The 13,321-nt window shown below is 52.1% G+C and overlaps 2 protein-coding genes across 6 annotated transcripts in view; one reads left to right on the top strand and one right to left on the bottom strand.

Moving 5' to 3' along the window:
• The window catches only part of GTF2E2 (general transcription factor IIE subunit 2), an 88,338-nt gene extending 78,415 nt beyond the window's left edge, over positions 1-9,923 (top strand). Inside the window, exon 9 of the mRNA XM_070408339.1 lies at positions 9,839-9,923. The gene's annotated coding sequence lies outside the window, so the exon portion shown is untranslated. The remainder of the gene's footprint in view (positions 1-9,838) is intronic.
• The window catches only part of RBPMS (RNA binding protein, mRNA processing factor), a 167,662-nt gene that overhangs the window by 2,872 nt on the left and 151,469 nt on the right, over positions 1-13,321 (bottom strand). Inside the window, exons 7-9 of one of the 5 annotated variants that reach the window (XM_070408341.1) lie at positions 8,142-8,294; positions 7,499-7,569; positions 5,545-5,614 (exon numbers count right to left, since the gene is read on the bottom strand). In XM_070408341.1, the coding sequence (XP_070264442.1) occupies positions 5,545-5,614; positions 7,499-7,569; positions 8,142-8,294 (294 nt within the window). Of the gene's footprint in view, positions 1-5,544; positions 5,615-7,498; positions 7,632-8,141; positions 8,295-13,321 lie in introns of those variants that run through there. The other 4 variants (XM_070408342.1, XM_070408343.1, XM_070408345.1 and 1 more) reach the window with 4 other exon arrangements.

Genomic DNA, 13,321 nt, shown 5'->3' with positions numbered 1-13,321 from the left:
TCGGTGATGAAGTGCGGCTTCGGTTTCTGGGCACGCTGCATCGGGAGAGCATGGTGCCCGGGGCCCTTCTAGGGAGAGGCAGGGTGACTGTGGAGCCGCAGCAGCTGTCTGGGCCATGTGAAGACCTAGAACCGTTCCTGCTTGGCTCAGCTCCAAGCTCTGCCTTGACTTCTAGCACCTGGGACTCCCCTGATGTGGGCTCCATCCCTGGGCACTCACATCACAGCCAGATATTAAGCCATCCTGCCCCAAACTAAACATAAGGAATAAACTGCTTCAAATTCTGGCTTTACTCTTGCCATGTCCCTCTAATTTGATGAGGCTGTAGCTACATATGCTTATAATTTCTATGCTGTGGTCTTGATTCATGTCTAGGGAATTTTTCATGAGTTCTTTAAAAACCCTCCCAGAACCACCCCCACTCCTAACACCGCTCTCTGGTCCGCCCCCCCGCCTTACATTTGGATAATCAACAAGGAAAGCTGTGTTACTCTCATTCCTTGTAAGGAGTGATTAACAACTGCAGCATACGTGGGAAATTGATCATTTTCAATCATTGTGTATTCTGGATTCCCCGCCACAAGGCTGGAACATTAGCAAAACTCTAGTGCTGGGCAGACATAGCTTGTACCTGACTAAACACCATCCGTCAAGGAGGACACTGAACAAATAGAAATACCAGTGCCAGCCACCCTCTGACAGTCTTACGTATGCCACTCGAACGCCCACACCTGACTATCGAGCGCCCTGAACAATGTCTCCTTTCTCGCTAAAACGAGTGTCCACGACTCCTGCCTATTAGAATGTAAGCTCCTTTGGGGCATGGGCCTGGTTTTGCACATTTTAATATCTAGCATGTAGCAGACACATAATATATGTGTGTGTTTTTAAAGAATAGAGAGCTTATTTACTTTGATAGTCACTGGTTTTCCTTTAGAAATAGCAAGTCAAAGAGGGTCAATGAAAAATCCTTGAAGACCTCTGGGCAGAGCAGGCCCAGGACTGCGGAGGGTTTGGAAGGACAGCATCCTGACGCTCTGCATGTCGGGAGTGACAGCCAGCCTGCACAGAGGGTCTGATAGCAGCTGTCACTCCTGCTCGTCATCCATTCTGGTGCCACCATTCCCTGGGGGAGGATAGCCCCTCCGGTGAACAGAAGGCCATGTGGTTGGCACCTACCCTTCGTTTGTCTTTTCTGAGATACTTGTTTGGCTGTAAAAGGTTTCCATGATTTTATCAGCATCACTGTTTTCAATTCTGATGTACCTTCCCTAGGATTACATAGCCTGGATAACTAGCTCTCTTAGAAGGAACCTGAGCCAAGAGTAAGGAGCCTGAGTGAAGGATCCGCACTGAACTCATCTAACCTCAGGTGGGATGAGACTAGTCCCAACCCAACTGCGGTGAGAGTGTACAGTTACCCATCCTCCTTCCTAAGCAGCCCCCCTCCTCCACTCTCCAGCCCCCAGAACAAACAATGCCTCCCCAGGAGATGGTGCATCTTTACACAGACCCTGCAGTGCTTCCTAAAGGGGAGGGTGGGCAGCCCCAGCCCCTGGCAGCCACCGCCACCTCTAGATTTCTGGCAGATCGTCAGTGGGGAAAGGACAATTTGGAAAATGGAGGTGAGCCTGATACAAATGAACAGCAGGATCTCTGTGGCTGGAACCCATGCCACTGCTTAATAATCATGTCTTCCCTTTGGCTACATACATGTTTCCAAAAAAGTCCTTCCTCAGGCCCTGTGCCACCACCGTCCTTGGCCAGCCCAAATCGCCAAATTCAAAGGTACTCTGTCCTTTTACTCACTGTCCTGCTGTAGTGGACACTGCTGACCAAGCAGCTCAGCACTGCCTTGCCGGCTCCGCCTCATCTGCTCCTCTGGCCACTCTTCCCTCGCTGTTCATCATCTCCTGACCCCCGACATCTAGGTGAACCTCCAGGTTTTGTCCCGCTGACCTCTATTCTAATGCCATTACTTTCTCAGCCATCAGCTTATCCTGAGGGCCAGATCTACATTTCAGCATACATGTATGAGCTCTTTGTGAGCTTCAGAAGTTCAAATTATCTCATCCTAGGCAGCTCTACAAATACTGACCAGCCTCTGAACATTGGGAGAGAAACACAGTCACAAAAGAGAGGGGTGCACGTGAACAGTGTCTTCTGGAACTACATGACGCTACAGTGCTAGACCTATGTCACCCTGGCAACGGAGGGTCCCACAGGGCCAAACGATCAAGGCTTTTCTGAATGAAGAAACAAGGGCTAAGGATCATAACTTAAGTTTAAAAATGATGGGTGTATGGATATGGAGCATGAACTTAGAAAATCCTGGACCTAACGGACAATTAAATACTAATATACCTCGAAACTTAAAAGTGGTACTTTCAGGAGGAAAACGTTTCCCCTAAACAGTGAACTTTTAGATTTCACAAAATAGTTCAATATTATAAAGAATACTTGGGTATCTACCAGGGACTACTAACTTTGTCTTTCTGAGAAAGGACAGTTAAAATGCAATTGCCATTTCATTTAAAACGGGTACTTGAACATACACCCATAAGAACCTAATTTCAGAATTAGGGACAAGTACCATCAACTTTTGTCTTGATTTCCTCCATCATAATAGAGAAGTGAAAAGTAGAACAGATGACCACTGGGGAAAAGTAGGTTTATGGTTGTGAATCCATAAAACAGTGTTTACTCTTGTATTATTAATTATTGGGTTACTTTCCATACAACACATGTAAACCTACTTATGCCCACCTGGTATATGGGTGCCACTGGTGTAGGTTTTGGTTAAGAGGTTAGAGCAGTTTCCCAAAGTGTGTTCTATGTAAAAAATTAGTTTCCTAAGATTCAGTGTAAAAAAAAAAAAAAGGTTCCCTGGTCTCAACTTGAGAAAGACTGCATCCTAGAGTTCCCTAATCTTAAAGATTCACGATGCTCACATTATTACAAAGGCTCTGAGAATCTTTTGGTAAAGAAGTCTAACTTAGTTTGACACTGGATGCACTTATGCACTCCCCCTACGATGATCCCTCAGGACTAGTTCTTTGGCCACACTGAGGAATACGTTGGGACAGGTACAATTCTAACTTATTGAAGTTGATGTCTTAAAGCAGAAATGTCACCCTACAACTTACTTATTTTCACCACCAGAGAACGAGTCCTGACTGCCGGGTAAGGGTCTACTGACTGGCCACTCTGCTAAATCTTTGGTGGGATTTCTGATGCTCTCGTCCCCATCACCAACCCCTGTCCTGGCTGGCCAGGCCCTTCCTTCAGAAGAAAGAAACCTTCTTTCTGACCTAAACGAGCTCTCGGGAAGTGCCCCAGCTAAACATGAAGGTGACATGACTCACCAACCGAGACTTCAGGTCATCAGGACACTTTTCCTATGGAAAATAAAGCCCAGAGCTCTTCTCCTCCTCACGACGAGGGCGCTGACCGGATAAGGCCCGCTCCAGCACCTACCACTTCTCCAGTATTTTCCCTGTGAGTGAGGCCTAGAGGCCAGTTTCCCCCCATGAACCTCTTAACAGTCTCAGTGGCCTCACGTGATCTAACAAAAACACACCCAGTATTAATGGTGGGAGAAGAGCACCAGTTTAACTGGCAAGTATGTTTGCCTTAGAAGAGGAGCTTTTCAAGAAAAGGACCCTGCCTCTAGGTCAGGTCAGCCTCTAGGTCAGCCTCAGGGACATAGGGACTGGCTTCCCAAGTCCATCCCTAGTCTCACTGTTCTTCCTGTTTTGTGAAGGAATAATCCAGACCAAGGGAAGGTTGACCGTAGAAACCTACCATTTAAGACTCTACTCTAGGGCAGACTCCCCAAACTCACCCACCAAATTAGAGTTCAAAGTGACAGTGCTTTGTACTTAACAAAAATGCAGTCAAGATACTGAATTTAAAAAGGCATTTAAAATTTTTATAGAAATTCTACTTTTATAGAAAAAAAAATCACTTGGCAGTTCTCTGAAGCAAGGTTAGGCCTAAGATAAAACAGCACAAAGATGACAATTTAGGATAATGTTTCCATGAAGATAAGCAGCTTTCAGGAAAGCCCAGCGCCTGCCTTCAGGACAAACATCAGGCATTTCAGAGATTAGAGCTGTGGAGGAGAGGCTGCTCCAGAACCCAGCCTCTGCTGCCCACCCACACAGGCCAGCAGAGACCACCTCCTGGCACATCCCCTCCCCTCAGACCGTCCGACCGACCCTCCGACCCTCCCAGGGCTTCACAGCCGCTCCTGGGACAGGCTCCTTAATCTGGGGGTGGTCACACCGTCCCCCCATCCAGCCTGCCTTGTTCTATATACATTAGTGCCCATCCCGTGGCCCACAGCATATCTGCGGTCTTGCCACCATCCAAGACATGCCTTATATGTAAGCTCTCGTAATAAATTAGACACGCCCTAGCTGATTTAGGTCAGTGGATAGAGCATCTGCCTGTGGACTGAGGGTACCGGGTTCGATTCCAGTCAAGGGCACATGCCTGGGTTGTGGGTTCGATCCCCAGTGTGGGGCGTGCAAGAGGCAGCCGATCAATGATTCTCTCTCATCACTGATGTTTCTATATCTCCCTCTCTGAAATCAATAAAAACATTTTTAAAAAATCAGACACAATGCTTAAGTTGTCAGCTTCTTTCTTGGGTCTCAGCCCAGGGAGATTTTACACACATTATCTGAAGCTGTACTATCCACAGGTGCATGAGGGGAAGTTACTGCTGATAAAGTCTAAGACTCCCATGATGAATCACTGTAAAAAATATTTTTTTAATCCTCATCTGAGGATACCTTTTCCATTTATTTTTTTTTTATTTATTTTATTTTATTTTTTTTAATATTTTATTGATTTTTTACAGAGAGGAAAGGAGAGAGGTAGAGAGTTAGAAACATCGATGATGAGAGAAACATCGATCAGCTGCCTCCTGCACATCTCCCACTGGGGATGTGCCCACAACCCAGGCACATGCCCTCGACCGGAATCGAACCTGGGACCTTTCAGTCCGCAGGCCGACGCTCTATCCACTGAGCCAAACCGGTTTCGGCTCCATTTATTTTTTTAAAAAGAGAGAGTGGAAGGGGGAGAAAGAAACATCGATTGGTTGTCTCCGAGGCTTGGTGTTGAGCCTGCGACCGAGGTAGGCACGTGACCGGAATCGAACCCTGGACGCTTCAGTCTGCAGGTCGATGCTCTAACCACTGAGCAACCGGCTAGGGCTCACTGTACATTTTAGATGACTTATGCCTTCACATGAAGAGGGTTTGTTTGGGGCTGGCAGCAGGCGAACTACAATGACAGTGAAAACCCTGACCCCTGTCCTTCCGAACCAGCGTGACGAAGTGGGAGGCCAGGCTCAGGGCTTTAGGTTAGGCTCAGAGGAGCACCCCTACGTCTCCCTCGATCCGAGGGGGCAGTCTCGTGGAGGGACGCGATGCCACGGAGTTCTTCCAGTGCGGGAGTGGGGGAGCCCCGGGAGGGCGAGAGCTGCCCATGTTCCGGCACATGTCCCAGCTGCCACTGGAAGCAAGTACTCACATAGTATTCAGCAGAACTGACGGGACTTCCAGCCCTGAGAAGTAGCCTCGGAGGGAGGGAGCCAGCGCATCTGGAGAGAGAGGTGGGAGAAGGCGGTAAACCAGGGCTCCCAGCTGCCTGTCTCACTGCTCAGAGTCAGTGTCCTGCTGGGCTCCACCCTCCTCTGCTCCATGGAGGTGCCCACTCACACCTGCTCATGGCACTTCTCCCCCAAAAACTTCCTACACGCCTCTGTGAATGCAGAGGCCGAGCTTGCAGGAAAACACCCACCTCAAGGAGCCCCGCTCCGCTTTCAGAAATAAGAGGGTGGCGAGCTGAAGTCTGGCCCAGTGAGCCCCCTCCCCACACGCAGCAGCGCCTGGGCTGCAGGACAGGCCGCTAATGGCTCCCTCAGAGCATGTGGATCTGCTCTGATGAAGAAAGGACAGGTCATGACACCATCGAGCCAGTGGTCAGGCCAGGACTGCAGATTCTGTTCTGTTCTTTCAGAAAAGGGGTCTGGCTTATTGGCACTGTGGGTGTCTGGCACCCTGTGCCTTCTGCTCAGAGGGACCCGCAGCCCCAAACAAATGGATCGAATGAGGCTTTGTCCTCTTGGCAGGATGTTCCTGGTCCTGTACTGAGGAAAATGTTAAAAAAACAAACAAAAGGGCAAGTGTACTTTGGCTTTAACAAACGTCCATCTATTGGCCATGTCAGTTTTGTCCCTAAGCCTTTGGACAGAGGGAAGAGGGTCTGTTTGCCGCTGCTCTGTTTGCACTGAGGAGGGACGGCCTTCCTTCACCTGATGCGCAACAGCAAGCACTGCTGGGAGCAGTGGTGGCAGAGCCAAGTATAACATGGGGTTGGGGGGTGGAGGGGGAGTGCCAAGAAGAGGGCTGGGTGCCCCTTGGAGGTGACACCCTCCAATGTTACCTGGGTCTGGTCTAAACCGTTTCACCTGAAAACGTTTCCAGAGTAGAATGTGATGCTGGGCAGAATGTAACCCTGACAAATCTACTCCAGTGGTTTAATACAACGCATTTCGCACCAGAAACCCTTCTTCACGTGGCATCTGATCTCCACACCATGGGCAGGTGCAGCAGCACTGGCGGACGTGGGGGTGCAGGGGCTGAGGCCTGGGAGGCAACGGCAGAAGCCAGGGGCTCCGCGGGATTGCTGAGACCTCCCGCCTCGTCCTCCCTGCTTCTACAGGCAGGGAGACCAGCTGAGTCCTGGGTATTCTGAACGATGCCCCGCGGTCACGGGGCCCAGTGGGCTCAGGCTCACCGGCTCTCCTGATTTTGTTCTGAAGCTGGCTAAGAATGGGTCCTAGCAAAGCCCACAACAGTCGCCCCACCTTTTTCCCTGGTCCCCACAAAGTCCTTGGCGTTTCCTTCCACACTCCCCCGCTATGGTCCTCCCCCCAGAGTGGTGGTTTCCTGCCTGGCTGTCAGTGCTGCACTCGGGGACACTCCCAACCTGGGCAGAGGATCTGGTCTCACTCACTCGGGAAATGGACTTAAAAGCACTGTGGATGCACTCAGCTCTGCCTACACCTCGGGGAACCCCTCAGGCCAGCTGTGCTTAGAGATCCTGAGGGACCACAGCACATTGACTAGAAATCAGAGCAGCAGCTCACTGGGACCCCCACGCCCCATATTGTGAGAGGGCAGAGCTCCCTTCCTCAGGGGCCTCCAGCAGGCGCTGAAGCTCATTTAAGGCAGGGCCAGAGTCATTTCCACACACGGAGCAATGAAGGGAATGAGGGCCCAGAAACTTTGCCTGCAGGTAGGCTAAAGAACATGTCATTTTGGGAATTTAGGGGTGTACACAGAGCAAAGGAGGGAAAGGAAGAGGGGCAATGTGGGAGGCAGGAGGATCAGAGGGGAGAGGAAGGGTAGACTACAAGGGAAGGGGGAGAGGGGAGAGGGGAGGAGAGGAAGACAGAGACACAGAAAAAACTCGTACCTACCCATGGCTTACGGCTTTGTGCATCTGAATCCACTTGCTCCCTAAGCAAAGGGCAGGGCTGGAGCTGCCTTCCTGAGACAGGTGGTAAAGGGTGGGTCGGGGCACAGCCCTGAGGCAGGTGAAGGGCTGGGAACCTAAACACAGTGGAAGGGGGAGGGGTCTGTGTGCACCTGGGTTGGGGGAGCGCGTGTGACGACTGGTGCTGCCTGGGTGTGGGCCCGGGGTGCCAACCCACGAGGCCAAGACACGATGGTGCTTCACAGGAGACAGGAGCCGCAGAGTGGGTGGCATGACCGGTTCAGTGCAGGTGGCTGCGGGAAGGGAGCCCTCATCTCCACGCACCCACGCCAGCCTCTCTGACAGCCTCTCACACTCTGGTCCCTTCCACCCACACAGCACCGCTTTCATTCTCAGACACACCGGGCCTGCAGTGGTGGGACCAGCGCTACGTCAGCCTGGTCTGGAAGCCCCAAGCCCTCCAGGGTGACAAGCAGGCTGCTTCGAGCTGTGGGGTCCAGGGAAAGCTGTGCTCAGCAGAGCTGAGGTGATGTTGGCCTGCTGGCCGGTTCTCAGGGGCACGTGGAGGCGAAGGAGTAAAGACAGGCCTTGAAATTCATCACTCTTGTGCTGCAGGCTCTTCTCACCACCCAAGCCTGCCTCCTCTTCCACCTTCCAGCAGAGGGCAGTGTTCCCTGGGCCGACATCCATGTTTCAGAGGCAGCAGGGCTCATGGGGAGAAATCGGGTGCTGGGCTGACCCAGGTGAACAAACTGTGCTGTGCTACTCACTGCTGTCCTCTGCGGGAAGAAGAGGTTTAACCCTTACACCCACTTGGGCTGCTTGTTCTGCTGTGGTTTCTGCCCCAGGGTGCTCGTGGCCACTCCTGCCCATTGTCTAGGGCAGTGATGGCGAACCTATGACACGCGAACTCATTTTTTTGGTTGATTTTTCTTTGTTAAATGGCATTTAAATATATAAAATAAATATCAAAAATGTAAGTCTTTGTTTTACTATGGCTGCAAATATCAAAAAATTTCTATATGTGACACGGCACCAGAGTTAAGTTAGGGTTTTCAAAATGCTGACACGCTGAGCTCAAAAGGTTCGCCATCACTGGTCTAGGGGCTGCTTTGGGTGCACCACAGACACTGGGGACACCCACACTTCCCTGACTCCTGCTCCACCCACAGTTCAGCAGGGACTGAGTCTACACGGTTGACCTTCCATGCACAGCAATGGTCCGTCTGCAGAAAAACTCCCACTCACAATCCTGCATACGCTTCTAGGGGCTTCAGAAGTCCTTGCAAGAACCTCTAACATAGTATCTATAGCCCAGCCTGGCACTGATTATTCCTTCTGTGCCAGGACTCTATGCACATCGCAAGGTTGTGACATCCCTAAGTGAGTAAGCGGCATGAAGGCCCTGGGACACTTCTCCCCTGGAACTCGATGCAGTAACAGTCATTACCAGGACAATCCAGGGGCCATGCTGCCTGGGTTCTACCATCACATGCCCCAGAAACGCTCCCCTAGGACGGGCACACTGCGGTCTCCCACGCCTCGGCGTGTACCAGCTCCTGTGACTGGTAAAAGGAGAGCACCCAGCAAAAAAAAGCAAAACAGGCAAAAATAAAGTGGAATGCTAGAAAAAGTAGTAAGTACCCATAAAAATAATTTCCATCCTCTTCCATTTATAGATAAGGACACCAAGGCCCAGAGGACTAAGATGTCACTTTCCCAACAGTGCTGCCAAGGACAGGAAGACCCTGGCTGGCCTCCAGGGGGAGCCCCCCTGCCAGTCCCCCCACCCCCACTCCCCCACAGGGGTCACTGTTTGCACTGTACTGTCCCCTCTCCAGCGACTGACTCACATCGTCACACTTGCCTTTAGAGATAATCACCAGAAGTGCGTCCCAGGTACGGGCACAATTACGGTAGCCGTTATTAATAAATACCCCTGGCTTTAGCTGTCTTCTCCTCTGTGGTTCTCAAAGTGTGGTAAGCAGACCATCAGCATCACCCGAGAACATGTCAGAAATGCAGAAACTAGGAATGTGGCCCAAGCACCTGCATTTAACAAGCTCCCCAGGCAACAACGATGCACGTGCTCCAGATTGAGAGACACATTCTTGAATGAGGTTTACAAACGTGTGGCCAGAAGCCGACTGGAAGAGACGCTGTGCAGTCAAACAGGTTTGGGAGAAACAGTCTCCCCTCAGCAGGTCCAACACACACCGCACAGTAAAGGCTGACAGCTCCACAATAAAGAAACCTGTCTGACATGCTCGAACCCTGGGTTCTCCAAGTTTATCTGACCACAGCATCTTTTTCTGTGTGACAGCTGGTAGGAACCTTGGGCGTTGAGACATGTTGGCCTGAAGGCCTCTTCTGGTGGTGGCATTTGGTGGATCCTAACGACACTAATCAGAGCTGGAAGGTCCCCAGCCGGCCGGCGCCCTGGATGTCCCATCTGTAAGGAGCTACCCTTCCCTCGTGCGGATGCTGTACCTGCATGCTCGCTTCCCCAGCTCCCCATTCAGAACCAAGCTCGCGGGCCCTGAGACTGCTGCGGGCTGGAGCCCACTGCTGCGGCCACTCACACTCAGCCAACTCTGCCCTCACTCGGCTTAGGGACGGTCACTGTTGAACACCACAAAGGAAGCCCGTCAGCCCCACAGCAAACTCCGCTGAAGGTTGTCGGGCTGAGGGAAAGGCCACCAAGCCAGATGTACACATGCTCTGATCCAAGAAACTCTGCTCACCAAACAGACTGGAGTGATGATTTGTAATATAATAAAGATGAAACTCTTTGTGGGACTAATTATAGGGTTCGTTTAAATAGAAACCCCATTTTTAATACCGCATTCACCCAACTGGAAGAACACTTTGGGAATTTGTTTCAAGAAATGAGGCCCACTGACGACCACTCTGTAAGGGAACTTCCAACCCAACCCCAATGCCCTCTGCCCCGTTCCTAACAGACACAGAGGGCGTGCAGTGCCATCAGCATCCTTCACTACTTGTCTGGCACCTAATTGTCCTTGCCTCAGGCAATTAAACGGGTTGCCACTGTCTAGGCATATTGTCACGTCTTACATGAATTGGTTCCAAGGTTATCTACCATCTCTTCCCTGGCTGACTATACTCAAAGCCACGCTGTAGCCCAGCCCTGTGCTCCTGCCCACCTCCCAGTCTGAATGGTGGGACATTGCTGAGGTCTGAGCCTGGGCAGGAGCAAGATCTAGACCCCAAATGCGAGGCCCTAGGCCTGTGAGCACCTGCTGAGACCAGTGAGGCTTGGCTAATGAAACATAAGCCCTCAGGGATAACCTTCTCTTCTGGGCTTTTAGACTCTAACCTGTCTGTCCTGAGCACAAGCCAGGCTATTTCCAAACAGGCATGTGAAATGTGCTCAGACATCCCAGAAGTTCACGCAAGACGCGGCTCGGGTCGAGGCACCCAGGCATGTAACACCCTGTGTCAGATAAAGTCCGTCGTGGTTGCCTGTCATCCATATTTAATTGTGTCAGTCTGTTAATTTTTAACTATGTTTGCGATTGAGGGCCATTAGAGGTCTCCAGGAGCTGAGCTCAGTGAAGCGAGAAGAACTTGGAGCAGCGTGGCTGCGGCTTGAAGCTGGGGCGTCCCCTTTCCCACCCTTCACCGAGCCCAGGCCTTCCCCACCAGCAGCAGAGCCTGAATAAAACATGATCCCATCTGGAGCTGCTTTTCCTTTCTGCCCCTGTCACAACTGGTTAACTTCAGGGAAAAGTTCACTTTCTTTTTATGAAGGATATGTTTTATCATTGCAAAGTTTTTTTGCAGCCTTGGCTTTGTTGCCAAAGCAGTTAGCATGCTCTCTGGGTGCCTATTCCTATGAAACAAGGCCTGAAACCCTGGGTGGACGGCCCCCTGCCTGAGGCAGCACCTCCCCTCCACACACACCGCAGCCACCGGCACCATCAAGTTCTGACAAAAAGAAGAGCGATTTTAATCATCACTAGGCTACGCCAAGCATTGGACTCTTTCCCACAAAATAACCCCCTCAAGTAGGTGTTCATTCTTCCTTACAGATGAGGAAACCGAAGCTTAGAGAAATGTAAAAAAGCCTGCTACCACCCAAAGTTAGCAGAATGGGTGGGAAACCTCGTTAAAACGGGACTTTTTGAAGTAAAGGCCTGCGGCCCTGTGAGCTTTGCACTGGGCCCGCGGCGCCATCCTGTGCCGGTCAGACCTGCCTCTGTTGACAGTCCCCGTCTGTCAGAGGTGGGCTCACTGAGACTCAGAGATGGGCTTTTATGGGCAGTGAGGTCATGGAACAGACCAAGGATCTAAGGAGCTTCGCCTCACAAAGGACCAAGTGGAACCTGCCCGAGAAACCTGGGAAACGGCGCACCGACGGAGGCCACCCTGCTGCCCCATCAGGGCGGGTCCACTTTGAGCTATTCTTGCACCTGGGTCAGCGACGCTGGACAGGGCACCCAGGGGGTGGACTTGTTTTGGAACAGGTACTGCCAAAGGCTGCCCAGTGTGGGCAAGTCTGGCCTCCGTAGCCGCAGCTCTGCCAAAGGCACGACGACTCCAACACTGGATGGAGATGAGGCCCGCGAGGCAGGGCCAATGCCGATGTCTCCAAATGCCAAGCAGAGGGGACGGGTCGGACAGGACGAGAAGGTATTTGCTGGGCTAGGAGTGGATCCCCTGGGGTTCAACCACAGGACCGTGAGGAGAATTACAAGGCACAAGATGTAACTCCACCTCCCTGGAAACGAGGCTGGTGGAGTCCTAGTGAGGGGGGTGGGCGGGGGCGGGCGGCGGAAGAGGGGGGGGGGGGGCAACTGCAGGAAGAACAAGCCAGAAAGCCCAGGGAGGAAGGTGGCAACCTGCCGGCTTTCTCTAATCCGGCCTCTGATAGAAAAGCAAGATAAGGCAACAGCTGGAAAGTTCAGGGCCAGTGGGTGTGAGTAAAGCAAAATACACCAACTGTTTGGTCTCTGGGATGTCAGCTGTTTCCTGCTCTTGATCCATTTCCTGCAGGAGAATTTTCTTCAGGCAGGAGCGTGGGGCCTGCCTGTGGGCAGACTCCCCCGCGGGACAAGTCCTCCTGTAGGTGCCACACTCAGCAGCAACCACGCTGCTGGCTGGGGGGCAGAGGCCTCCTCGTCTTGCTCCGTCCCTGTCGTTCTCCCCACCTCTGGTCTTCCTCTGGCTGCAGCCATGGGCCTCTGGAGCCCTGCTGGTGCCGTCAAGGTGTGCGGAGTGTCCTCGGTGCTGGGCCCAGGGTCCCTTTTCGTTGAAAGTTCGTATGCTCCCTCAAGGCTCATGTTACTCAGCCCTTAGATGAGCCGGGCACTCTTTCAAGAGTCTTGCACGAGGGCTCCTCATTCTCACAGATGGGAACCCTGAGGCTAAGGCACCTGCTCAGTCGGTCCCAGAGCTGACCAACTGCAGGGCCTGGGGCTGACAGGCAGCTCCGCCGCCCGCAGCAGGGCGCCGGGAAGGGCAGGGGCTCTGGGCTCCTACCGACTGGGAGCTGAGCTCACACTGCCTGGCCAACCTGCCCCGTCTCCTAGGGGAGTTGAGGCAGATGCCCCTTGATGACCAGACACTAGACAAAGCTAGCACCTTCAGGAGCACCAAAGGGTGCTTTCTCCTCGCAGTCTGACCTTCAGAGCTGCAAATTTAGACAGAAAGTAATGTCAGAGGATTCATAGTTTCATGCATGTCTGAATCACGGAAAGCCTCGAGTAGAACAGCCCCAGGCACCTCTGCGGTCCTTCAGAGCTGTGGTCGTCGGACAGTGCCAAGCCCCAGGTGGCAAGAG

Source organism: Myotis yumanensis, unplaced genomic scaffold (genome assembly GCF_028538775.1).
Source record: "Myotis yumanensis isolate MYYU_CA2020_CCGP unplaced genomic scaffold, mMyoYum1.0.hap1 SCAF_3, whole genome shotgun sequence".
Taxonomy (NCBI): Eukaryota; Metazoa; Chordata; class Mammalia; order Chiroptera; family Vespertilionidae; genus Myotis; species Myotis yumanensis.
Note: the sequence above shows the minus strand (reverse complement) of the source record. Positions and strands in the feature narration are given on the sequence as shown.